The sequence below is a fragment of the Ailuropoda melanoleuca genome, chromosome 13 (assembly GCF_002007445.2).
Source record: "Ailuropoda melanoleuca isolate Jingjing chromosome 13, ASM200744v2, whole genome shotgun sequence".
Taxonomy (NCBI): domain Eukaryota; kingdom Metazoa; phylum Chordata; class Mammalia; order Carnivora; family Ursidae; genus Ailuropoda; species Ailuropoda melanoleuca.
This window is the reverse complement of record NC_048230.1, coordinates 72176710-72203891: the sequence shown is the minus strand read 5'-3', so window position 1 is coordinate 72203891 and position 27182 is coordinate 72176710. Positions and strand designations below refer to the sequence as shown.

The 27182-nt window shown below is 40.9% G+C and overlaps 1 protein-coding gene across 5 annotated transcripts in view; it reads left to right on the top strand.

Moving 5' to 3' along the window:
* The window catches only part of CSNK2A1 (casein kinase 2 alpha 1), a 53723-nt gene extending 27748 nt beyond the window's left edge, over positions 1-25975 (top strand). For 3 of the 5 annotated variants that reach the window (XM_034639785.1, XM_034639784.1, XM_034639789.1), the window contains 11 exons: positions 924-1035; positions 5522-5623; positions 6130-6180; positions 7521-7580; positions 9041-9124; positions 14022-14132; positions 15287-15388; positions 16966-17066; positions 17861-18009; positions 19261-19347; positions 21312-24238. In XM_034639785.1, the coding sequence (XP_034495676.1) occupies positions 924-1035; positions 5522-5623; positions 6130-6180; positions 7521-7580; positions 9041-9124; positions 14022-14132; positions 15287-15388; positions 16966-17066; positions 17861-18009; positions 19261-19347; positions 21312-21427 (1075 nt within the window). In that variant the 3' untranslated portion in view covers positions 21428-24238. Of the gene's footprint in view, positions 1-923; positions 1036-5521; positions 5624-6129; positions 6181-7520; positions 7581-9040; positions 9125-14021; positions 14133-15286; positions 15389-16965; positions 17067-17860; positions 18010-19260; positions 19348-21311 lie in introns of all 5 variants that reach the window. The other 2 variants (XM_034639787.1, XM_034639786.1) reach the window with 2 other exon arrangements.
* Positions 25976-27182: the final 1207 nt, after the last annotated feature.

Below are 27182 nucleotides of genomic sequence, written 5' to 3'. Positions count from 1 at the left end.
GTGCCCATCCCACAGGAGAATTCAACCAGAACTAAGAGCTTCCTTCCCCTAGACCTGCCTTAATACATTGTCTGTTGTCCTTAGTACCTTTTGCCTTGTCTGTTCATTCACTTTCTTTTTAGCTGCTTGAGAAAAATGGATGGCTAATTTGTTATTTGGATTTTCAGTGTCTCCAGCAGGAGTAAATAGAATTTAGGCCTTATTAAAAGGACCATGTTTGTCATTCTTTAAAGCAAAGTCATCTAAGTTGTAATCAGAGGCAGGGAGAAAATGTTGGCATTTCCCTTATTTTTTGCCTCCGATGGTGCTAGTGGTCATGGAATATGGGTAAAAGTGAGGAAGGGATCCCTAACTATGGTTCATGATCTGTGGTGTGATTTGCAAACTCCACTACATGGACTCTTCTCAGGGCTTGCCTTGGAGGGCAGGTGGGAGGTCAAGCCTATATGTTGAAAGCCACTTACTTGCAAAAAGGCCCATTAAAAATCTGCTGCTTCCAAAGTGCAGCTGAATTGAAATATTTTTATAATACGTATTGATTTTCTGCTGGGTCAGGCATGAGAGGACAGGATATATAAAAATTATTCTACAGGGGAAAGCTATCTGTTGTTGGACACACACACACACACACACACACACACACACACACACACACAACAAACCCTAATATAAGTGAGCTATGTGTGGTATGTCAGTAGAAGTATAAACAATTTGAAAGAATAACTGAAAGGCTTAAATTTTTCTAATTCGAGGACTTGGAACACACATTTTTAATTAATGGCCCAATTTTTTAAATACAGAGATTATTTGAAATACCTTTTATTTCTTTTACTCCTCCTGGTAGTAAGAGTTTTTAGAGTTAATTAGTGCCCTATAGTTTGAACTTTTAAAATCGTTGTGACTTTGATTCTTTCTGTTTACAGTAATCAAGATGACTACCAGCTGGTTCGGAAATTAGGCCGGGGTAAATACAGTGAAGTATTTGAAGCCATCAACATCACAAATAATGAAAAAGTTGTTGTTAAAATTCTCAAGGTGAGTATAAGAAGAGAGATTATAATTTCAGAGATATTTGAAATTAGATCTTTTTAAGTAATAGTACTTAAATTTTTTGAAATACCTTTTTAAAAGTAGCATCTGAAAGGGTTTGGGGAGTGCTTTAACATCTTTATTTTATTGTATCCTGTGAAGTTGTTAGGAGAGGTTCTCTTTATTTGACAGATCAGGAAACTGAAGCAAAAGAAGTGATTTGACTTAAGTCATACAGCTAGATAGTGGTAGAGGAAGAGAATAAAGGTCCAGTCTTCTTTCTTCTAGGTTTTGCCTAATACTGATTTCCTAGATTTTTAGTTACAGTGCATCCTTTTGTTTTCAAGAGGTTGTTACCTCTTCTGTGTAAGGATGAGTCGTCAGAAATACAGGCCTTTAAATGGCCGGCAGATGCCATCAATGTAGCGAGTTGGATGTAAGTTCCCATGTTTGGAGGATGTAAGTGATGGGTACTGCTGCCTGTGCTCCAGCTCCGGCTGATAATTGCTTTGCAGTAGTGCAAGTCTAGTGTTGCTTGATGCTCTTTTACAAAAATAAAGTAGAAATTTATATTTATATGTGAATTACCCTGATTGTTAAATGTCAGCTCAAGAGTTTTTAAAAATGCCCTACAGGCCAGGTTTGGCCAATGGGCTACCAGTATGCAGCTTATAAATTAGTTATAACTGTACTGTACACTGTCATATGCCAGGAACTTAGCATATAGTTCTTGCCATAGAAACTTGTATATATTTGACACTGAGAAGCAGAGGTTCCCAGACTTTCTCAATTTATAGCCACCCATATTGTTTCAGTAACTTTTAAGTAGTTAGGTTCAAATAACAAGTGTTTATTTTAGCTTGGGTGCCATTTAAAATGTTATGTATATAAATTGAAAGAAAGATATAATTTTATTCTTATATAGCCATAACTGATTAGTATTGGGATATGTATGTACACCTGTCAATCACTGAACAGCTTCTCAGATGTTGGAATAAGTTGGACACCAATAGCTTCATTTCCTTTTCAACCTTGATTTTTGTACAGTATTTGCTTTTTATCACCGTAGCAGCTGAAAACCCAGCTACACAAAAATATGCCATTAAAAAGAATGCAGTGCGATCTAATGTTGAAACTATGAACTACCTCACGCCGGTAGTATGCTCTATATCTGGCAGATACTGTATGTTAATTGGTGTTTCCCTCAAGAATTAAAAATTTCACAGAGCGCCTACGAATTTGCTAGGGTGCCATGGCACACCTTTTGGGAATCAGGAAGTTTAAGTGTGTATATCTGTCTTACCACACATAGAGAACCAGGCTGGAAATTAGAACATGTGGATTCTAGTCCAAACACTAAAAGTAATTAACTTGGTAGTCCTTTTAACCTGTCTAAGATGTTTGCTCATCTGTGCAAATGAGATAATCTTGCTTTCCCTGTCTTTCTTAGAGTTGGTATGAGGAGCAAATAAAAAATTACATATAGAAATACACTTTGGAGGCCGAACTTCTGTGTAACTAACTGTAGGATGATACTTATATGGAAAGGGATATGGATAAAGTGATAGGTTATGTAGAGTCATATAAAAGGCACAAACAGTAGGTTTCACAGTTCAGAAGAAGGCGGTGGTTAGGAAAAGCTCCCAGGAGCTGTTTTCAGGCCCTGAATCTCAAAGGAAGATTTGGATAGGTGTGGGTGGGAGTGGAGAAGCGGTAAGTGTGATTTAGAATGCACAAGATAAGAAAAGCGGAAGAAACAAGTGAGAAATGTTTCGTGTAGAAGGTGTCGAGTGACCATACAGGGGAGGGGAACTTGGAAAGGGAGATTAAATTGGTGGTCACCTGGAAAATATCATCTCTGCATTTCCTTCCAGTCTTAAATGTTTTGTGATTTTTATCTCTTCTAGGTTGTTGGGAGTCATTGTATTGGGGGGGGGGGTTGAAAAGACTTTTCAGCTCAGTCTTTTCCCAACTGTACTGTATATTTTACTGTAATTAAATAGATGGTTATAAGTATAGATGAAGTTCATTCATAAACTATATTTAAAATTTTTTCTCTCTCCCACCTATTTATTAAGACAGAATAGTTGCATTGACCACATTAAATTAGGCTTTAAGTCACCTGCCTGGTCTGTCACAAACCAGCTTTGTAAATTTATTGATTTTAAGGATTCTGTAGAAGAAAAGTTTCATAAACCAGTAGCTTTTCACCATAGACTGGTAGTTGGGAAATAGTGATTTAGTAGGAAACCGGGGATAGATTGATGGGTTAGTCCCTGGAGGGTAGAAAGATCTCCCAGATACTCTATCAGGTCAAAAAGATCTGATAGTTAAAGCAAAAAGAGAAAGCTTCTAATCAGCCTTCTTCCCAGAGTGTATTGAGTTCTAATAGCAAGGCTAAGAGCTATAGATTGAATTAAATGCAGACTGTGGGAGTCTCTATTAGTAACAGTTTCCATTTATTGTCTACTTTGAATTGACCCCTGTTCTAACTGGTATTTACATTCCAGCAGTTCTTAAGGCAAGTGTTAATTCAGAAACATTTAAGTGCTTTTCCCAAAGCTGCATAGCTACAAAGCCAGATTTTGAGGATGGTATGTATCCAAGACTTGATTGCTTGTGTCTATACCACATGTTTAGGATTTAAGGCAAGGTTACAAGAGTTTACAGTACAGTGTGGTAGTTCCTAGACCTGGAGTATCAACCTAGGAAGTATCTAAGAATTGCTCTCTAGCTCCATTCTCAAGATTCTGATTCAGCGGTTCTAGGTGGGACCTGGAAAGCTGTGTATGTAAAAATCCAGGTGACTGTTGATCATGAAATTTAGTAACCGCTAATGATGTTGATGAAGAGATGATACATACTTAAAACAATTTCTAGGGGTGCCTGAGTGGCACAGCGGTTAAGTGTCTGCCTTCAGCTCAGGGCGTGATCCCGGCGTTATGGGATTGAGCCTCACATCAGGCTCTTCTGCTATGAGCCTGCTTCTTCCTCTCCCACTCTCCCTGCTTGTGTTCCCTCTCTCGCTGGCTGTCTCTCTCTCTGTCGAATAAATAAATAAAATCTTTAAAAAAAAAAAAACAATTTCTAAGAATCATATGCAGTGTATCAGTAGTCTGGGGTGACTGACACCCTAGAAAAGACCTGCACACGTGGTCCACGGTAGCAGACACGGGCTACATGTCGTTACTGAGCATTTGAAATGTGGCTAGTGCAAATTGAGATATGCTGTGAGGATAAAATATACTCCATTTCAAAGGCTTAGTACAAAAAAATACATATATAATTGCTTATTAGTAATTTTTTTATATTGAGTTACATGTTGAAATGATAAGAATTGGGATATATTTTTGTTAAATGTATTGAAATTAATTTTGTCTGTTTATTTACACTCTTTTAATGTGGTTACTAGAACATTTAAAATACACATGGCTTGCATTTTATTTCTTTTGGACTAGCACTGCTTGAGACTATTTAGAAGAAAGGCTTTGTGGAGGAGGTGCAGTTGGACCAAAGCCCTCCTCAGAAAAATGGAAAGGATTTCTTTCTGTATGAGGACAGATGTAAAAATGATGGGTGAGGTCAAAGGAACATGGAAGATATACTCAGGGGACTCTGCGGAGTGGTCTTTTTAAAAGGGAGGGAGGGGTTCATTTTTAGAAATAGTGTCAGTAAAGCTTGACAGCTATTATGGGTTTTGTCCCAGCCATATTCAGATATATGTTCTCTTGTTGATCATTTTTACCTATAATGAAAGGCTTAGAGAACTTATGTAATTTGCTGTCGGCACACAGCCAGCAGGTAATGAAAGTATGATTCACCTTATACAGTCTGACTCCAAGACCAGCATTTAACCCACAGAGTTATGCTGCACAAAGATGGTTCGACCATCCTTGCTGTTGGTCCTGACTTCTTTTAAGATTTTATTTATTTAATATATTTTCGGGGGGCGAGAGTGTGCACGGGGGAGGGACAGAGGGAAAGAGAAAGAGAATCCCAGCAGACTGCGGTGAGCACGGAGCCCAACATGGGGCTCAGTCTCACGACTCAGATCATGACCTGAGCCAAAACCAAGAGTCAGACGTTCAACCAGCTGAGCCACCCAGGTGCCCCTAGGGTGTTTATAGACTTAGAGGAAGGACTGGAAAGAGCCCATGTTTCATCTTAATTGACAGATTTTTATAAGATACATCTTAGTGTTACCGTTTACATTCCTAGTTTGTATAGTTTTAAAAAGTTAACATGCTAAGTTGACAACTGGAATTAAATGCTAGTTCTGCAGAAGTCTAGTCTTTGGGATGAAAATCTTTTTTTTCTTTCAACATTTGCTAAGTACCGCAGAATACCTGGCACAGGGCTAGGAGAAGGGGATTCAGAGATGAGACGGACACATGTCCTTCCTTCAGAGAGTTCATAAGTAAGCCATTTATGTATTACATTACATATTGAAATACTCTGAAATAATTTCACTGATACACTTTTACCCTTTTAGCCAGTAAAGAAGAAGAAAATCAAGCGTGAAATAAAGATTTTGGAGAATTTACGAGGCGGTCCCAATATCATCACGCTGGCAGACATTGTAAAAGACCCTGTGGTGAGTATAATAGGTGCTGGTAAGGCCCACCAGGGCTGAGCTGGTGTTTGACCCAGAGCACAACTGGCCTCTTTATTTTCCCCGTTAAGTCCTGCTTTAAAAGTGCTTAATCAGTTATACCATTTAACTAGCTTGGGTCTTTCTTTCAAAGAGACCTCCACCCACAGACTATTTCTTATTCTTCTAGGCTAAGAGACTGATAGCACTGGAAACTGAAATGTGTTAATCCATTTTGCAAACTCAGGTCCGATGCCGATGGGCGATGGGCGCATTGTCGGGCTGCCTAGAGCCTGGTGAGACTTCAGCTCCATGTCTTCTGTTTGAAATCCATCCCAAAAGTGACCTAAGTGTGGTGATGATCAGAGCGGGGAGGGCTTGTAGCAGTAGAGGGTTTCCTACTACTGAGGCAAGGACTACCAAATTCACCACGTAGTATCTGCAAACATTGTGCCCGCTAAAGCTGCCAGGGCTGTTGCTAATGTGTGTTTTCTTTTTCTTTCCCCTAGTCACGAACCCCTGCCTTGGTTTTTGAACACGTAAACAACACAGACTTCAAGGTATAATATATAACCAGCCATTTCAAGATGTTGGGTTTTTAGACCACATAGAAAGCCTTTTAGCAATGTTACTGTTAGAAGAGCTTCCTTCTAACTTGCTTAAAAAGAGCTTTTCATCCTTATAGTGCTGAATTTTAAGGCAGAGAAACTCCTACACAAGCAGTATCCACTCTCCACATCTTGATATTCTGCTCTTTTGTTTTGTGGTCTTTTAAATTACCAGTACATTTACTTCTCACCACCTTTACCATTCATCTGACAGTTTCTGCAGATGTCAGACCTAATAAAAGGCCACAGCACATGTTCAGTCGGGATCTGGCTGTAGGGCATTTCACTTTAAAACAACTGTATTCAAGAAGGAATGTATTTTATATGTACAAGCAAGGACTGCTTATACCTTGGGATTCCTCAGAAACTCTGGGCTATAGATCTTCAAAGAGGGTTGGTAGAGAAGGGTGATGTAAAGTCTGGTATAATACAAATCTCTACAACAGATCTCTAACTTCCATCCCATCCAGTGGCCTGCTTATTTCAGATAGTTCTTATTCTTAATTCCAGTACAGCACAGGAATATGGGCGCTCTCTTGGGTTACAAGCTGTGAAGTTATTTGACTTGGCCTTTGCAGCAGTCTAGTATTAAGAATGTTACATATCAGTAAATGGGTGAATCCTTGGCTGAGAGGAGGAAAAAAGGAAAAAGAACTGTTTTAGAATCAGAACGATTACTTAAGGAAAACTGTCAGGGTATATCACTAACCATTTAATGATATGTAGATGTAAAAAAAAAAAAATCTTCAACTTTTTGGAACCTGGAAAGGATACATGACAGTTGTTTGGAGTTTACTTTCAAATTGGGACAGGAATAGTTCTGTTAAATTGACAGATTTGTCAGCAGGCCATCTTGCATACCCACTGGTGATCCACAGTGCCTGTAACTATGTAAGCCAAAAATGGATTAGTTCCCTACTAAGGAGGCTATATATTTGCCAAAATGCCTTGTATGAGAAGGTCTGGAGATAAATGAAAAGCAGACTAAATCACAAATGTATAACATCAATGCTTGTTGCTTATATAAATTGATATGTTCCCAACAGTGGATTATAGCTTGAGCAGTGTAGGTTTAAGTAAGTCTTCACTTTTACATATAGAGTTAAGGACCCAAAGTATCTCCTTTAAAAAGCAGATTTTCTGTTGGGGAAGTAGAGACCGGTGAACAGACAGATCTTGGAACAGTGGCAAATGAGCCAAGTCTTGTTTTGAATTACTACAAACAAAGATAAGAAATTGCCTTCCTATCAGCATTATTTTCACGGCTCAAATGTTGCATTTGTCTTTAACAGCAATTGTACCAGACGTTAACAGACTATGATATTCGATTTTACATGTATGAGATTCTGAAGGTAAGGGAACCTGGAATACTAAATATCTTTAGTTTGATCTTCCTTTTGTTAAGTAGTCCAGTTAACTGGAAAAGCCAGTGAGTTACCTTTGAAAAGCATGTTGAAAGAAGGGACCTCCTCATAGAAAATTTTAGTAAGTTAATAACATCAGAGCCTGTGTGGTAATGTAAAGCATTATGGAAGAGAGTCCAGTAGGAATGTAATTTAGAATGCTTTGGAAACCGCATTTAGAAGTGAGCTGGGAACCCTTTAAAAAATATTTATTATCTTTGTCGTGCTCCTATGAATGTTACAATTAAATCGTCAAAACTTACAAAAATAACTTCTGATATGCTACCTTCTGGTATACTTTATTTTACTTAAAATTCAACAAGTAAAACAGTAAACTAGCTCAGCCCTCAAAGGGTCATTGTCCTAAGGATTATGTAAATCTCTTCTTAGAGATTGCTGACTTACAGTGGACTTTGATTTCTAAAGTGGGATCACCAATTACCTTGCTCCTAATAGGCATTAAGATGAGCTTTACAGATGAGAAAATTGCTAAGAGGTGGCTAAAGTTTCTTAACAAATGAGGGGTGCTATAAAGTCTGTATTTGAACTTTAGTAGTGCCTTAAAGAGACCATGCCAGCAGAGATATTTGATCTTTCCGTTGGCTCATGCAGTATTGTGGCAAGCAGGACTCCACAAAGTTAAGGATGTACTTATCTAGCCCTGGGAACCATAAGACCCAAGGTGTTCTTCAGGAAGGACAAGAACTTGGCCAGTGACATCAGCTGGCTTGAAGGCTGGGATTAGCAAACACCAAAGGTTATGCTGCTCAATTCATCTTAGTTTCAGATTGGACATGGTTTTCAAATCAGATTTGATGTCATAAATCAGGTACAGGGACAAACAGTAAAATTTTTGCCTTTGTGGGTCATAGGGTCTTTCTCACACTACTCATATCTGCTGTGGCAACACAGAAGCAGCCAGAGACCATATGCAAACAAATAGGTATGGCTGTGTTCCAGTAAAACGTTATTCACTAAAACAGGCAGCAGGCCATATTTGGCCCATGGGCTATGGTTTGCCAACCTCTGTTGTGGACTCTTAGCTACTGAAGGATTATTGTTCTTTGAGAGTTTTGTAGTACAGACCAGTTTTCTTCTGAGGGGTGTATGTTTGTGAAAGTAATCCAGCCTTTGGGTAAGCGGGAAAGATTAGAAATAATGCAATTGGTATACACTTTGGGTGTTCTCGAACAGAAAGGAAGTTGAAACAACAGTGTAGGAACAGAACTTGAAGTTCAGAGGCTGTGAGTTTGCTTGACTATAGGATCTTGAACAGGTGTCTGAAGACTAGCATGGGAGTGATTGTCCTAACCTTGACTCCTGGGGGTGAGGCTAGAAGGAAAACTATGGAGTAAGAAAATTCCTCTTCAGCAACCTAACACTTTCTTTCTTACCTGTCCCTCCCACAGGCCCTAGATTATTGTCACAGCATGGGTATTATGCACAGAGATGTGAAGCCCCATAATGTCATGATTGATCATGAGCACAGAAAGGTAATGTGATAGACTGCCAAGTGTTATTTGTATGATAGAGTTATCAGCCCATCTTCAACATCTGTCACAGTCACTGGTACCTATTAAACACTTGATAAATGTTTGGTAAGTGAATGAACTCATTAACAAATCAGAATGCTGAAATCAGGGGCTCCTGGGTGGCGCAGTCGTTGAGCATCTGCCTTCGGCTCAGGGTGTGATCCCGGCGTTCCGGGATCGAGTCCCACATCAGGCTCCTCTGCTGGGAGCCTGCTTCTTCCTCTCCCACTCCCCTGCTGTGTTCCCTCTCTCGCTGGCTGTCTGTCTCTGTCACATAAATAAATAAAATCTTTAAAAAAAAAAAAGAATGCTGAAATCAATATTCATATTTCTAAGAATACTGTCAAGAAGGAAACAGATTTGGGGCATCTGGGTGACTCAGTAGAGCATGCAACTGTTGATCTCGGGGTTATGAGTTCAAGGCCCACGTTGGGCATAGAGATTACTTTTGGGAGGAAAAAAAAGGAGGGAAACCGATTAGTGGGCAAAACATTAGCTTTGGGCAGGAAAGCTGGCTTCTGGTTTTATTTATTAAATAATTAGTCTTTTGGGGAAACTCCTTTCTCATTTGCGTCCTTCTTCTTACTGGTAAAATGGGTATAATAATACTTGGTTTGTGTGCCAGTAGGTTATTGTGAGAATTAAGTATACACAGTTGTAGTGTAGATAAAATATTCAGAAAATGCTGCTGCTTTTTAGCAAGTGTCAAGAGGTCCCTGAGCTCTACAGATGATTTTAGTAGAGCTGCACTGACCACATGGCTTTATAGTCCATTTTTTTTTTTAAAGATTTTATTTATTTATTCAACAGAGATAGAGACAGCCAGAGAGAGAGGGAACACAAGCAGGGAGAGTGGGAGAGGAAGAAGCAGGCTCCTAGTGGAGGAGCCTGATGTGGGGCTCGATCCCATAATGCCGGGATCACGCCCTGAGCTGAAGGCAGAGGCTTAAACTGTGCCACCCAGGCGCCCCTATAGTCCTTTTTTTTTTTTTTTTATTCAACAGAGATAGAGACAGCCAGTGAGAGAGGGAACACAAGCAGGGGGAGTGGGAGAGGAAGAAGCAGGCTCATAGCAGAAGAGCCTGATGTGGGGCTCGATCCCATAACGCCGGGATCACGCCCTGAGCCGAAGGCAGACGCTTAACCGCTGTGCCACCCAGGCGCCCCCCCCATAGTCCATTTTTTAAGGTGACCAAGCCCACCTTTTGTAGGCTGTGATGGCTATCCATTGTAGACTTCGGAGACATAGTTGATTTATTCAACAGCTAATAGTTCTTTCAGACTCACACCGTGTCATAGGTATTGTTCTAGAGGCTAGAGATGTAGGTGTGAGACAAATAGACAAAAAAATTCTTGTCCACAGGGAACTTGCATTTGTGGGAGGCTGGTGGGATAGAAAGTTAAAAGTGATATGGAAGAGGGACGCCTGGGTGGCTTGTTCTGTTAAGCGTCTGTCTTTGGCTCAGGTCATGGTCCCAGTGTCCTGCAATCAAACCCCGTTTTGGGCTCCTTGCTCAGTGGGGAGCCTACTTCTCCTCTCCCTCTGCCCCTCCCCAACTCCTGCATGCATGCGTGCTTTCTTGCACACTCTTTCTCAAATAAATAAAATATTAAAAAAAAAAAAGATGTGGAAGAGAGATAAATCGTGAATAGGGAACGGTGGAGGCTACTACAGTTTTAAACAAGGTTGTAAAGGGAAGGTTTCATTGGGAAGGTGACATTTTAATGACACTTAGAGGGAACCAGCCATGTAATCACAAAAACAAATGTGTCCCAGATAGAAGAAATTGCAGGTGCAAAGGCCCCGAGGCAAGAATGTGTCTGGCATGTTGGAACAGATAGAGCTAGATAGAATGAACAGAGGAGAGGAACAAAATGAGATCAAAGAGGTAAAGAGAACCAGATCATATAAAACCTTAAAGATCATTGTCAGCCCTTTTCTCTGAAGATGCAGAGCTTTTTTGCAGGGTTTGAGCAGCAGGTTGACATATTCTCACTCATATTTTTAAAAATTCATTACATATCTGTTAGAACAATTAAAATAAAAAGTGGCAATACCACATACTGGCAAGGATACAGAGAAACTCGATCTCATGCATTGCTGGTGGGGACATGGAGTGGCATAGCCAATTTGAAAAATGCCAGGTTGGAGGGGCGCCTGCGTGGCACAGCGGTTAAGCGTCTGCCTTCGGCTCAGGGCGTGATCCCGGCGTTATGGGTTCGAGCCCCACATCAGGCTCCTCTGCTATGAGCCTGCTTCTTCCTCTCCCACTCCCCCTACTTGTGTTCCCTCTCTCGCTAGCTGTCTCTCTCTCTGTCAAATAAATAAATAAAATCTTTTAAAAAAAAAAAAATGAAAAATGCCAGGTTGGGGCACCTGGGTGGCTTAGTTGGTTAGGCATCTGCCTTTGGCTCAGGTCATGATCTCAGGGTCCTGGGATCAAGCCTCACATTGGGCTCCCTGCTCAGTGGGGAGTCTGCTTCTCCTCCCTCTACCCTTCCCCCCATTCGTGTGCATGCTCGCTCACTCTCAAATAAATCTTTAAAGAGGAAAAAGAAAGTTTCAACTAGTGATAATGCATAACTTGGTAGATTTCATGCTGAGGGGACAAAAGCAGTCATTAAAAGTTACACTAATGAGTCCTTTTTCAAAATGACAAAATTGGACCTTGAGAACAGAGGAGTTGCCCCAGGGGTTAGGAGGTGAAGGGGAAGAGATAGCACAAGGGACGTTTGTGGTGATGAAACAGTTCTGTATCTTCTGGAAGTTCTATGAATCTACACATCGATAAAGTTGTAAAGAACTACACACCTGCATGTGTGTAAAACTGGAAAATAAGGTCTGTCTGAATCGTGCCAACCAATATCGATCACCTGGTTTTGATACTGTACTGTAGTTACGCAAGATGTTACCATTAGGGGAAATTGAGTGAAGGGTATACAGAACATCTCCAACTTTGTGTGAATTTATAATCATTTTTAAATGAAAAGCTTTTGCTTTGTGGAGAATAGAGGTAGAGAACACGTGAAAGCAAAGAGACCAGTTAGGAGAAAACACTGTTGCAGTAAGTCAGACAAGGGGTGGCGATGGCAGTAGATGTGATGATTATGGTCAGAATATGGTAGAGCCAATTGGCAGATTTGTGGTGTGGTGTAAGAGAAACAAGAATCCAGAGTGAACATTTTTTACCTGAACGACAGCATGAATAAATTACCTTTAACTGAGAAGGGAGAAGCTGAGTGAAGCAAGTTTGCAGGGAATAATCAAACGTTTGATTTTGGAGCTCTTCAGTGGTTCAGTCAGTTAAGCCACTGACTTCAGCTCAGGTCATGATCTCGGGGTCCTGGGATCAAGCCCCTAGTCCGTGGGGAGTCTGCTTCTCTCTCTCTCAAATAAATAAAAATCTTTAAAAAAGAAAAGAAAAAAAGTTTGGTTTTGATACGTCTGTTACATGATTGCAAGAGTCAGCTGGCAGGAGGCATGGGCCAGAGAGTCTGAGCGGAAAAAGCTGAGGTGCTGTCTGTGAAGCCACAGACCAGAGTGGTCATCTGGGAGTACTTGTTCATAAGAAAAGGTCAAAAGAGAGCTCTGAAGCACTCATGTTAAGGGGTAAAAAGAAAAAGCATACAAAGGTTATGCTTTCTTTTTGTACCTTTTGTTACATTTCCCTTCACGATTGAAGCGAAGCACTGTACCTAGTTCACAGTGACCTTACAGAGATGGTGGAGAGAGTTCAGGCGCTGCTCAGGCCCTGCCGCTCATACTTCACATCGTTGCCGTGCTTTGCACAGTGGGCTTGCCTACTTCTTCGATTTTGTGGATACATTTTGATAGGAGCTGTTTGTGTGGCTTTTTCCTTCATTCACTCAGCAGATTCTTTTTTCTTAGGAATTTATGTATGTATTTATTTATTTGTTTATATGTTTATTTGAGAGAGAGCAATCTTGGAGAGGAGCTGAAGGAGGGGGACATGCAGACTCCGTCTGAGCATGGAGCCTGATGCAGGGCCTGATCCCACAACCCTGAGACCATGACCCGAGCCAAACTCAACGAGTTGGATGCCCAGCTGACTGAGCTACCCAGACACCCCGCAAATATTTTTCTTCTGTGTACTAGGCATTATGTTGAATTCTAAAAATTGCAGAAGTGAATTACACAGTCTCTTCCCTCAAGGAGCTTACAGTACATAATTGAAAAAGAAAGGTAGAAAACAAACAGTAAAGAGTTGTAGATCCTGTGAAGTATATTTGAGGTTAAGGGGGCTAAAGGCAAGGGTTAGTTGTACTTGGATAATTAGAAAAGACTTCATTGAAGGGCTAATTTGAACATCTCAAAAGATTGGGCTATGTTCATTTAGGAGTCTAGGTTGGACAGTGAAAGACATTCTAGTCAAAGGAGCATTTAGAGAAATTGTGCAGAATTACAAAATGAGATGATGTTTTTCAGGAACTTTAAGTTTCACTGGAGCACAGGAGCTAGATTATGGAGAACCCTGTATGCCAAGCCAAGAAGTTTAATTTTTTTTTTTAAAGATTTTATTTATTTGAGAGAGAAGCATAAGCACAAATCGGGGGAGGCAGAGGAAGAAGCAGGCTCCCCTCTGAGCGGGGAGCCCAGTGGGGGGCTCAATCTCAGGACCCCGTGGTCATAACCTGAGCCGAAGGCAGGCAACTTAACCCACTGAGCCACCCAGGTGTCCCAAGAAGTTAGATTTTCATTCTAAATGCACTAGGTAGTCACTGGAAATGTTTCCATAAGAGAGTGACATGGTATTTTTAAGAGTAGTCTGATGGCAGTGTGAGGGGTAGCTTGAAAGATAAAATTGCTCATGATTTATTCTTTTTTTTTTTCTTTCAGCTACGACTAATAGACTGGGGTTTGGCTGAGTTTTACCATCCTGGCCAAGAATATAATGTCAGAGTTGCTTCCCGATACTTCAAAGGTCCTGAGCTACTTGTAGACTATCAGGTGAGAAAAGAAGGGCAGATAAAATTTCAGTCCTGTGTTTTTCACTTAATTTGTGAAAAATGTCATTTTGTGCTTTCGAGGAGGCTATTCATGCACATACATGGCTGTCCTTTTCAAACGAGTATAAAATAGGAATCACTTCAGTTCATCCATCCTAACTTGTGTTGTTTTTATTGTCATAATGTCAGGAGAATAAGAATAGATCTGCATTTGATCTAACTGAAGAGAAGATACACTAAAGATACTTTTTCTAATCAGAAAGTCCAGAGCTAGTTTGAGAATTGTGAGCTAGGTTTAACCAACATTAAAGTAAAATCAAAAATGTTTTCCTGTGGTTTTCCTAAATTGTATTCTAAAGACCTTCTGCTTACCAAAAAAAAAAGAGAAAAAGGCCTGTTTCTCCTCACAGAAACAAAGTCCTTGGGAGTACCTTTCATGCCTGGTCCTCCCAGGTGTTATTATCAGATACCTTACAAAGTTTGAACTCTGTCCTGGAAATTGTTTCCTGGAATCCTGAGGCTATAAGCCTGAATTCAAAAAACATTTTGTGCATAAAAATATTCTTCACAACATTATTTATAATGGTGATGAAAAACAAAACACTATCTTATTATAGGAGAAATTAAAGATTAAATTTTGAAACATTTATGTAATAAAATAATGCTACACATTAAAAGTTTTCCACGAGCTGTAACAATTTCAGACCTTCTTAGGTAAGTGGAAAACGTAATTCCAGTAATATGCAGATTGTTTTGAAATGGGGTGGAGGCATAGAAAAAAAGACAAAATACATGAAGGTGTTACTGGTTTTTGGATTTTATTTTTTTTTTTTTTTAAGATTTTATTTATTTGACAGAGATAGAGACAGCCAGCGAGAGAGGGAACACAAGCAGGGGGAGTGGGAGAGGAAGAAGCAGGCTCATAGTGGAGGAGCCTGATGTGGGGCTCGAACCCATAACGACCCATAACGCCGGGATCACGCCCTGAGCCGAAGGCAGACGCTTAACCGCTGTGCCACCCAGGCGCCCCTGGTTTTTGGATTTTGAGTCAATGGAGTGATATATATATATTTTTTTAATAGTAAAGAGCATTTTTCATTTTGAAATGATATTTCATTCTTATGTATGATAACTGACTTTTTTACTTTAATGCAGATGTACGATTATAGTTTGGATATGTGGAGTTTGGGTTGTATGCTGGCCAGTATGATCTTCCGGAAGGAGCCATTTTTCCATGGACATGATAATTATGATCAGGTGATAATGTTGTTCCCATTAGGGAACCTACTGGGCTGACTTAGTGATGACCAGATGTGCGTACCCAAAACTACTGTGGGTCTTGCTAAAATACAGATGACTGGCCCCCACTTGAGACCTGTTGATTCAGAATCCCTTAGGGTGGGCCCCTAGAATAATCTTCAATTTATCACTTGTTCAGCCAAGCTGACATTGATTTTCAGATTGGTGTTTTGGGAGCTACCAGTTTAGCCTTTTGAAATCGAGAGTTCAAGAGTTTTTTTCCTAGTCTTTTTAATGTGCAGTGCTTGCTTTATTGTGAAATACACATGTAAATTATTTTATAAAACATACATACAAATAAAAGAACAGTAGTTTAAGAAATGAGACATTACCTTAGAATCTCCTAGTGGTGAGCTTTAGTAAGAGTTGTTTCCCCCAACCTGTTGAGAATGTTTCCTCCAACATACTGGTTTATGTGTGGTATTTCTATGATCCTTTTGTCTCTTTTTATGGATTCAGTTGATGTTTGTCAGTAGAAATATAGATGGTGTTTTTTTGTACTAGCCCCACTTCCCCTTGAAGATCAAGGGGCCATTTCATTCAAGAGAACCTGGAATGATTCTAGGACCTTGTGGAAGGTACTGTTGCCTTGTTTGAACACAATGACTTTTTTTTTTTAATTATTATTATTTTTTAAAAGATTTTATTTGACAGAGAGACAGCAAGAGAGGGAACACAAGCAGGGGGTGTGTGAGAGGGAGACTCAGGCTTCCCACCGAGCAAGGAGGCCGATACGGGGCTCGATCCCAGGACCCTGGGAGATGAGCAACAGCTGAGCCACCCATGCTCCTGTCCACAGTGACCATTTTTAATGAGTCAAAGAATACCACCTGAATTCAGTTAAAATCAGTAACTCTGAGACATGCAGGATTGAGGAATACAGATAGAAAAGAATAGCCCTTTCTCTCGAATAGTTCATGGTCTATCCAGTAAGGGAACTGAACATATAAGGAAATAAGTTGCAGCCATAAATGTCAGAGTAGAGTTGGAGAGTAGGTACAAAAGGCAGTTAGTGGGAGTGAGTGGTCTGAATATACAAGAGCATACTCCCAAAAGAAGTGACATCTTCAGTTGGGTTGTGAGGTGGGTGAAATAAAGCTTGACCAGGGAGACATTTCATGGGGAAGGAGCCAGATTATAAGACTGTTTGCTTTTTTCCTGACACCTTCATATTGAGTAATAATTAGGGGATTTTATATGGAAATCCCTTCCTGCCATGCACAGAAATTTTATTTTTTTTAAGATTTTATTTATTTGAGAGAGAGAGATCACGAGCAGGGGGGGAAGGGTAGAGGAAGAAGCAGACTTCCGCCAAGCAGGGAGCCTAATTCGGGACTTGATTCCAGGACTCTAAGATCATGACCTGAGCCGAAGGCAGACACTTAATTGAATGAGCCACCCAGGCACTCTGAAATTTTAAATAAATTGTGAGGAATTTAGCCATGGTGACCCTTTACTGTTAATTCACTTATGGCTGGTTGACTTAATTATGTAATGTGTTTGTGGTGTGGGTTTTTGTCTCTTTTCGATCCTAGTTGGTGAGGATAGCCAAGGTTCTGGGGACAGAAGATTTATATGACTATATTGACAAATACAACATTGAATTAGATCCGCGTTTCAATGATATCTTGGGCAGGTAAGTCATAAAACAACATCTGTGCTTCTGTGCGTTAAGCACTTGGATGTAAACAGATACTTTGGATCCTCAAAATAGTTACATTCTCTTTGCCAACACTGCAAATGTGTCAGTGGTCTGGTGATGGAGGGTGTTGCATGGGTAGGCCTGTGGTAAAATTATTGAACTGAATGGCCCATTTCCCAGATTCACTTACCAGGAGTCTGAGAGTGGAGAGTATGGTTGGCAGATTCTGTTAGTGAATGAATTGTAGGTTTCAAGAGAAGGGTTACAGTTGAGTCAAAAATCAGAATCTCATGATTTAGCTTGTTTCTCCAAATGACAGAACCCTAAGAGTAAGAGAAAAAGGAAATGCATGCTTCAAGACTGATTTGGAGACAGTCGACTGACAAGAGGAACTAGACAAAATACAAATTCATTAACCACTTAACCGGAGAAGGTGGCCTTGCCTGATGAAAAGGCTTTTGCTGGCCAGGTGTGGGGTTGGGAAGGAGGCCCGGTTAACCCGGCACCTGACCTCTTCGCTACACAGGAGCATTTAATCCTGTAAAGTAACCTGCATTATGTTTTGTAGAATCGTGAGGACCCAGATTTCTTTTCTGCCAACACTGTTATTTCCAGTCTCTCCAATTAGTTTTGTTGTCTCCCTAGTGGCAGAGTGGTACAAGCCTACTCTCTTGGGTTTTGATCTTTCTTTGCTAGTGGTTGGGCTCCTAGACACTAAAATTGTAGAAGTGAAATGTTGGGCTTCTGTGCTCCTTGGTCCATTTCTCATTCCCTCTTTGGCTCTACAGACACTCCCGTAAGCGATGGGAACGCTTTGTCCACAGTGAAAACCAGCACCTTGTCAGCCCTGAGGCCTTGGATTTCTTGGATAAGCTGCTGCGATATGACCACCAGTCACGGCTTACCGCAAGAGAGGCCATGGAGCACCCCTATTTCTGTGAGTCCAACTGTCCAGTCCATAGAGCCTGTGCAGGCCCACCCAGCCGGCTGACTCTACGAGGCAGGGGAGAGTATGTGTTGTGAAGAAAGCTCTGGGCCCACGGGGCACCTGGGTGGCGCAGTCGTTAAGCGTCTGCCTTTGGCTCAGGGCGTGATGCCGGCGTTCTGGGATTGAGCCCCACATCAGGCTCCTCTGCTAGGAGCCTGCTTCTTCCTCTCCCACTCCTCTGCTGTGTTTCCTCTCTTTGCTGGCTGTCTCTGTCTGTCAAATAAATAAATAAAATCTTAAAAAAAAAAAAAAAAGAGAGAGAGAAAAGAAAGCTCTGGGCCTAACAGAATTAAAATCCCAGCTGCCCTTAGCTTGCTAGCGTTAGTGAATGTCGGTTTCTTCACATGGAGACAGTGACGGCAGCTATCTTGCAGAACTGTTGGGAGGACGCTAGTTATCTAACAGAGCATCTGACACATGATCACTCCTGAGTAAACTGTTTTCTTTCTCTGTGTGTGACGCTTCTCAAGTCTGGAGTGGTTGGATTAGAACAGCAGCCCTGTATCTGACCTTGTCTGGTACTCATTCACTGGAGAAAGCCAAGGAGACTTGAACATCTTATCATATGAACACCTTGACCTAGGTTTGGAGCATAGCTAATTGTGCTGTCCTGGGTGAAAATGCTACTTAGTCCCATACCATCCTCACTGTAACATTAGCCTCAATGTTGGATCGCTCCTTGGGGAGTGGGGAGATGGTTTTGTAGTGAATTGATTACAGTCTTGTCCAGTCTTCTGTACCTGAAGCAAACTGACAGGCTGATTGAAATGGAGAGTGTAGTCTGATCATAGCATCAACCTGCACAAACCTGTAGCTGTGGCCAGTTCTGCACCATGCTTGACCAGCTGCAATAAAAGCACTTCCCTCTGATAATATAGTACTGTCTTGGCCAGGTTAGATTGTATGGTCTCATTAAAACCTAATAAGATCATTTTTGTTTTAAGATCATTTAGTTTGCTGTGGATAATCACTACATCTTCCCATTTGGTGTAAGAGTTGGCCTCTACCACAGTTTGACAGGAAAGATGGTCCTATTTTATATTTCTTGTCTGATTCGTGGTTAAGGCTCTTGCTACCGTATGTTCTTCTGGAATAACATAAACTATAAATAAAATAACAAAAAAATGAGGATGGCTGCTTTAGGGCCCCAGAGCATTACCTTCAAGTGTGATAGAACCTAACCCTTTTTGTCTTTTCTAGATACTGTTGTGAAGGACCAGGCTCGAATGGGCTCATCTAGCATGCCGGGGGGCAGCACGCCTGTCAGCAGCGCCAATATGATGTCAGGTCAGTTCACTGGTAACTTTCCTGGGGGGACAAAAGTAGAAGTTAGTTATTATTCTTAGTTTTGCCCCCTCTTTGTGGCCTGATTCTTGTGGCCCTTCTCTTTTCCATAATGATTATATTATTGACAGTACTGACTTGTGTGGTCTTCTCACCAGGTTTCAGCATGCTTTTTGACACCTGGTATACTTTAGTGACACTGAGTAGGGTATAAGCAGTCTCTTCTAGGCCAGAGTCCCAAAAATTTTTCACAGAGGGACTTGAAAGTCCCAACAAACCATGAAGAGTAAAAAGAGATCCTTTCATCTCATAGTTTAGAGTGATAGTAGTTACATGATCCTCACAAACAAGATTAAGAAAGTAGGGGTGAAGGCACAGGTGGGGTTTATACACAGGCATATATGTGTATAAGGATGGTTTTCCGGAGCATCTGTAATGTGCCTAGTAAATTGTAAAGGCCTGTATGAAATTATTCTTCATTATTGTTGAGTCATCATGAATTAGAGCGAGTTTTTGTACAGAGTACACAATTTTGTTAAAAAAACCATAGGCTCATCCACTAAGAATTACACATGTAGGCAACATCCATGTGGGTATACTTGTGGTAGTGTGGACATTTACTCAGACACCCTCAAAGAATTATTGCCACAATTTTTTGTTTGTTTTTAAGAACTAGTAGCTACCTTCTAGAACTTATCCTCTAGGTATCTTGCATATGGGCAAAATGATACATATCCAAGGCTGCTAATTGTAGCCTTATTTGTAATAGCAAAGCATTGAAAACAGCTCCCAGTGGGGAGCTGTTTAAATCTATAATGGGACATCCATTCAGTGGAAGGCTGTATAGCCAGAGAAAAGAATGATTAAGTGTTTCATGTTCTTTTTTAGCTCCAACTCCAGAATAATAATGTGAGATGAAAAGAGCGAAATGCAGAACCATGTCCCACGACCGGGAGTGGGCAAGAATATAGTATATAATCACATTTTTATACATGATTTTTTTATATGTACATTCTTACACAGTTATATTCATGTATATGCGTAAAATATTTCTGGAAGGATACACCCCAAAAATGGTACCATAAGTTGGCGAAGCCAAAGGGCAAGAGAAATTTTTTACTATACACTCTTCTGAACCTTTGATATTTTGTACCATGTGAATATATTACCTGTTTAAAAAAATACATATATAACAATTTGAAAATTAACTGGATGAATGAGGAGCGCAGTCTAATGGGTAATTCTGGTCATTAGATGAGTAGAAGAAACCAAATGGCAATAAATTCTAAAACACTATTTTAGCATTTCCTCACTGAAAATGACTTTGGTAATTTTGAAAGCTGCCAGCTAACTAGACAGCATGATATAAGAACATGTGAGCTTTGGCTCCAGCCTTGTGCTGTTCAGTAGGGCCATGACTAGCCATATGTGACCATTTAATTAAAGTAAAATAAAATTGAAATCTTGGCTCCTTGGTTGCACTAGCCAGATTGCAAGTTCTCACTAGCCACATGTGGGTAGTGACCACTGTATTAACAGGTTACAGAGGAGAAAGTTTGGTTGGCTACTTCTCTCCTAGATAGGCGTCAGTTTTAATTCAAGCGTAGTTGCCACTTACTAGCAGTGTGCTTTGTACAGACTTCTTAAACTCTCCAAGCTTGGATTTCTTAACCCGTCTCCTAAATTGATTAGAAATTAATTTTAATTTGAAATTAGATTTAATTTGTAAAAATCCTGGGTGAGTAGAGGCCTTCAGAAAAAGAATTACTGGGGTGCCTGGCTGTCTCATTCAGAAGAGCCTGCGACTATTGATCTTTGGGGTTGTCAGTTTGAGCCCCTGTTGGGTGTAGAGATTACAGAGAGAGAAAATAACTGTTTTGTCACTTTTGAAATAGGTGCTATGTAAAACTGGTGACTTAAGATTTCCATAGTTGGTATCTGGCTCACTATTAGCTGTTTTCTTTTAGGGATTTCTTCAGTGCCAACCCCTTCACCCCTTGGACCTCTGGCAGGCTCACCGGTGATTGCTGCTGCCAACCCCCTTGGGATGCCTGTTCCAGCTGCCGCTGGCGCTCAGCAGTAATGGCCCCTTCTGTCTCCTGATGCCTAAGCAGAGGTGGGGGAGTCTGCGCTCTCCTTGATGCAGCTTGCGCCTGGCGGGGAGGGGTGAAATACTTCAGAAGCACCGTGTCTGAACCGTTGCTTGTGGATTTATAGTAGTTCAGTCATAAAAAAAAAATTATAATAGGCTGATTTTCTTTTTTTTTCTTTTTTTTTTCTCCTTTTTTTTTTTAACTCAAACTTTTCATAACTCAGGGGATTCCCTGAAAAATTACCTGCAGGTGGGATACTTCACAGACAAAATTTTCCCCCCTTTCAAATTCAGTTTCTCATCACTAAAGAACAAAGATGAACCAGCCTCAATCCCGGCTGCTGCATTTGGGTGGAGGTATCTTCCCATGTCCACCTTTGCTCCCCCACCATCCCACACTGGGGGGGGTTTGTATCTCATGCTCTTCTCCAGAGATTACAAAAATGTAGCTTCTTCAAGGGAGGTGGGAAGGAAGGAGGAAGGGAGGGCCCAAGCTACAAGAGCAGTGTACTGCTGGTCACTTTTCTCACTTTACTCCAAGTGCTTCAGTGGGGCTGCCCTGGTGAATCTAGTGGAAACACGTCTTAGTTTCATTGAGATGCTGAAAATCTACCCAAAGTGCAGACAGGTCCTGAAAACTTCTATTCAGTATGAATCATGTCTTATTGACCTAACCCTAAATCCAGCTCACTTCTACTTTTAGTTACAGTTCAGTTTAAAATTATAATACCTTCCCTCCCAGGCTCCTTACTTGGTCCTCTCCCCTTTCATCTCCCCACATGCTCTATCGCCGGTGGGAGGGGGAGGAAAAATCTTTTTCAGTTTTCTTTTACTTGGCCATTTGAATTCAGTTAGTTACTGGGCTTAACTTATTGCTTTTTACAAAAGAAAAACATTGTCTATATAGGTTTCATGCTAGCAACTCTTTAAGAGCTAATGGAAGATGTGGCCACACCGAGTTTCATCTTAAGCTTTCTACCTTCTTTTCTTCCTTTCTTCCTCTTCCTTCCCATGCCATCCAGTGAGAAGACCTGCCCCTCAGTCTTGTAAATGTATCTGAGAGGTAGGAGCAGAGCCACTATCTCCAGTGAAACTGAAATGGTAGACCTGTAATTGTGGGAAAACTATAAACTCTCTTGTTACAGCCCTGCCACCCCTTGCTGTGTGTATATATATAATACTTTGTCCTTCATATGTGAAAGATCCAGTGTTGGAATTCTTTGGTGTAAATAAACGTTTGGTTTTATTTATCAAGGTTAGATTTAAGTTCCCTGTGTAAAGGTCTCGCTGGGTGGGTGTCTCAACGTTCACATCTGAGGGGCCTGCAGCCCTGTACCGTGGAGGCTTCCCAAGGCCCCCATTTTTATATACCCCTCATTCGACCCATGGTACTGGGCAGGGCAGAGAGGCCTTAAAAAAGCACCACAAGCCAAAGCGTCTCTGGGGATTAAGGATCCTTTGCCATAAAACTCATTTTGTGTCTCAGCAGTGCAGGGATTGGGGATGGAAAGTCGCCAGTTTTTGTGTGTTTGTGTGTGTGTAAAGTGGATTTTCCACTGTAATCCAACCACCTAAGTTTATCAGGTGCTTCGCTGAGGAAGCCTAGTTTTTTAAGCACAATAGCAAAACCATCAGCTCTGTATTTTCTCCTGTTCTTTCATTACAGTAGCTGCTTGTGGGAACTAGGAAAAATTCTTCCAACATATTTGAAGGCCTAAAGTCTTAGTTCCCCTTTCTCCTACCTTTCCAGATCATAAGCCTTTCTCGCCTGGGCGCCATAGACAAGCGTAGTTTCACGAGTTGAATTTAATGAACTTATCTAACTTTATAACCCATCTTGGCTCTAGTAACTTGATCAAGGTGGTGGCTTTCGTGAATATGATGGTAAACTTTAGAGGAAGCTAAAGCCTCCTTTTATAATGCTTCCCAACCATAGGGAAAACATTCTGACTGTGTGGCAGGGTGATTTTCTTTCTTGTGGCCACTTAACAGTGGGTATTTATTGTTCTTGACCCTTTTATGCCCTAGAATGCTGTGGGGGTTACCGTGTTGAATTTGTGCAGAAGCTAAAAGCACCGGATGTGCCAGAGATGCAATTTGTGATTACGTTTGCACTGGATTGTGATTTGAACAGGACACTTACGACTAATGAATTCTTTCTTTTGAGGTGTGGAGGAGGGTTGTAAATCGAGACTTCACATCCCACCCTTATAGCTCAGAGAATCTAGTTGTGGCTGAGGCTGATGTGGGGAGCTGCAGACAGCTGGACCTCCTAAACACGCATCAGACCTTGCAAGAGACGGAAGGTGAATGCAGAGGACTCTGAAATGCCACCCAAGAGCCTTTTAAAATAAATAGAAGTTTTTAAAATGCTACTTAAGGAGTCACTGCAGAAGCATGAAAAAAAGAAGACCCAGTTGGGTGGGTGGGTGGGGGGCGAGGGTTTACAGAGTAACAACTTCTGTGTTGTTGTAAATTACCTCATCTGTATACCTTGTATTGGGACACTTTATTTCTCAGCACTACCTGTGTCTGCATTGATTAGATGGCAGGAAATGGAATGCCAATATAAGACAGTTGTGTTGGCAATTACTCTAAAAGGTTTTTTAAGTATTTTTAAACTTTGTTTGAAGTGGGCCCCCCCCCCTTTTTTTAAGTTTGAAGTCAGAAGTTCCCCCTCGCCCCCTTGATTTATTGGTTGTAATTGTATTGTAATTGGTATAACTAAAACTTAACTGTGCTGGGAAGAAGTTGTGCCATGAAGGTCTTTAATTTTTTTTAAATAAAAACATTTAAACAAATGAAATGTCCCTGCAGCCTGAGCAATATGCTTCTCCACCCGACACCGTGTGTGATAGATGGCTTAGTTCTCATGTGCTTTGCATTTAATATTGGGTTGATGGAGATGTGGAATGGGATGGATTAAGATTGGTTGAGGAGCACTGAAGTCTGGAAGTTTTTGACCTCAAGAGTCAGTGAAGAGAGCATGGTGTTGTTGCTAAACTGGATTGGTTTCAATCCTGCCCTTGTCACTTACTTGGCTACTTGGCAAGTTACATTACTTGTGAATCTGTTTCATCACCTATAAAATGGGGCCACTGCTTTCTTGGGATTGAATGAGAGTAAATGTCAAGTATCTGGCACCTGCTATGCTCTTGATAAACCTAATTCCCCTTGCCCTCTGGTATGGAGGATTGGCCCTGGGTCCTGCCTTTGCAAGTGATTTGCAGTACGATCCATCCTCGGGACCTCCTCGTCCTCTGTGTGCTCAGTCAGGTGAGGTTGGGTGAGGTGTCTTCTGAGTTCCTTTTCAGCTCTAACACTGATTTTAGATAGTTTGATGCTTAAAAAGGTCCACAGAGACAGCTTTGTTGAATAGCAGAAAAGATTGGTGTTGAGAGAATTGTGGTAAGCCCTGTGGAAGGTCAGCCTTGGATATACCTTAGCCCTGGAGGCAACTTGCAGAGGCTTGGGGCCTGGAATGAAGATGTTCTGGAGAGCTTATAGGAACATATTTAGCAGCTTAAACAGAAACTATTCAAAGGGCTGGTGAAAGAGGTGAAAAAGTTTACTTGCATATCAGTGCCAAATGAGTAAATTCTGCAAGATTATGTACTTGAGTTGCCATTTGATCTTTCTCATTTAACCACAATTTTTAAAAATTGAAATCAGGAAATGCTGTTATCTCAAACTTTAGTTTCCTTTAAATGTTCGCTGCATACTATTTTATGACATCCACTTGTTATTAATATTGGGAGTTGAGACGTGGTTTAGGTAAGAGGAACTATTGTGTAATATCTTGTAACTAAAGTGCCTAACTTTCTTGAACTTTAATTTTATTTCCATTTTATACATGAGACAGGAAGGCTAAGTTGCTAGAGTGGGCCTGTTAGAGACAGAGAAATCTATTTTGTAAAATTGACTTCGGGGTATGGCTAATTACCATAGTCCTAAAATAGTCGAGAAAATTGGATATTGGTTGACAGATTGGGGAATTTTAGTTTCCTCTCAGTCTTTAAATTTCATCTTGCCTCACCTGTTGTCAGGTGTAGTTATAATTAGAACTGACCATTTGAACATCTCCTGAAAAATCTAGTTTTTCACCACTGCCTACAGATTCCCACCAGCAGATTCTCTCCCAAGATTAGGGTTGGGTTGAATATTTGCTCAGCCATCACTCCTTGCCCACCCCCAACTGGTAATCTCCTCCTCCCTTGTGCCTCAGCTGATTGTCCTCATGGGGTGCCCTTGCTAGAGAGGTTGTCTTCCCTGGGGCCTTTTCCTGCTTGAGGAAGAAGTTAACCAAAAGGTTTTGAAGTAAAGTAGTCCCTGGTTCCCTCCTCAAAAAACAAGTCTACAAACCTTGATCCAAGCATATATTCACTCTATCTCAAGTCCCCTCGGCCTGCTTCCCCCCACTGCCATCACTACCCCATTTCCCCTCTCTTGTAACACCTGAACTTTAATTGTCTCTCCCCACCTACATGTAAGCTCCCTGCTGGCCGTGTATATCTTACTAATCTGTGCATGTCATAAACACCTTTTTTTAAAAAAGCGCCATCAATATCCCTCAGTATTGAAGAGGATTGAATAGGGTAGCACATGGAAAATGCTTAGCACCACACCAGGCTCATAATAGATGCTCAGTCAATGGTAGTTCCATCTTCCACTCCCACTTCCACCTTCCCACCCCCCCACACACACAGTAAATAATGGAAGTGTTACTGCATAAAGAGCATCTCAAGATCAAAAGACTCTTACCCCTTAAGTTTGTAGCTGTAATTATAAGCCATGGGCCAGACTGAATTAACATGACAAGAAAATGTTTATTTAATGAGCCCTTGGTGTAATAAAAGTGGCTGAAGACTAAGCAATGATCCTGACCAATTTCATAGACTTAGATGCTAACAGCCCTGCTTTCCACCACTTGGATGTAATAATGTGAAATTCAGACTAAGTTCTCTAAGTAAAATAGATGTATAGAGGGTGTCACAAGATAGTCTGGCTCTGGAGTCCATGTTATCAAGTACTTTCTAGGTTTTGTACCCTACTGTGATTCTGTGAAATTGAACCACTTCCCAGAAGTAACCTAGTAGAACTGTAAATATCCTGGTTCTAAACAGAGTTCTGTTTGGGTGTATGATTTGGGGTCAGTTACTTAACCTCTCTGAATCTTCACAAGTGATTTATTATAAAACATTTTAGACCTATGCCTGTTATAAAGAAGCTATAACACACCCATGAGCCTACTACCCAGGTTAAGTCTGCCTTACCAATACAGATGAAGCCCCCTTTGCCTTTTATTTCCTAATCATGTCCTCTTCTCTTCCTCCCTGCCCCAGATGTTCTAATACTTTCTTCATCTGTAAAATTGGGGTCTCAATACCTGTTTTGTAGGGCGGTGGTTCACATTCGATGATGAGTGTTTGGAAGGTGCCTGGCACACACTATGGTTGGACTGAATGCTCATTTCCATTGTACAGTTGTGCAGATTCATGTGCAGAAAGAGGATGTCACGTGTATAGGGATGCCATAGGTTGGTGCATTCATTCCTACAGTTCCACAGTAGATGGTGGTAAAGTTTCGTCGTCTTTAAGAAAAAAAAAATGCATCCGTTAAATGTGACAGATTTTCAGTGATGTAAGTTTCTAATTTGCATGAAGGCCAGCATTGCCTTGTCTATTCCCACCCGGTATCACTCATTCCCTCTAAGATTGTTATCACTCTGTCTCCTTTGAATTTTTAA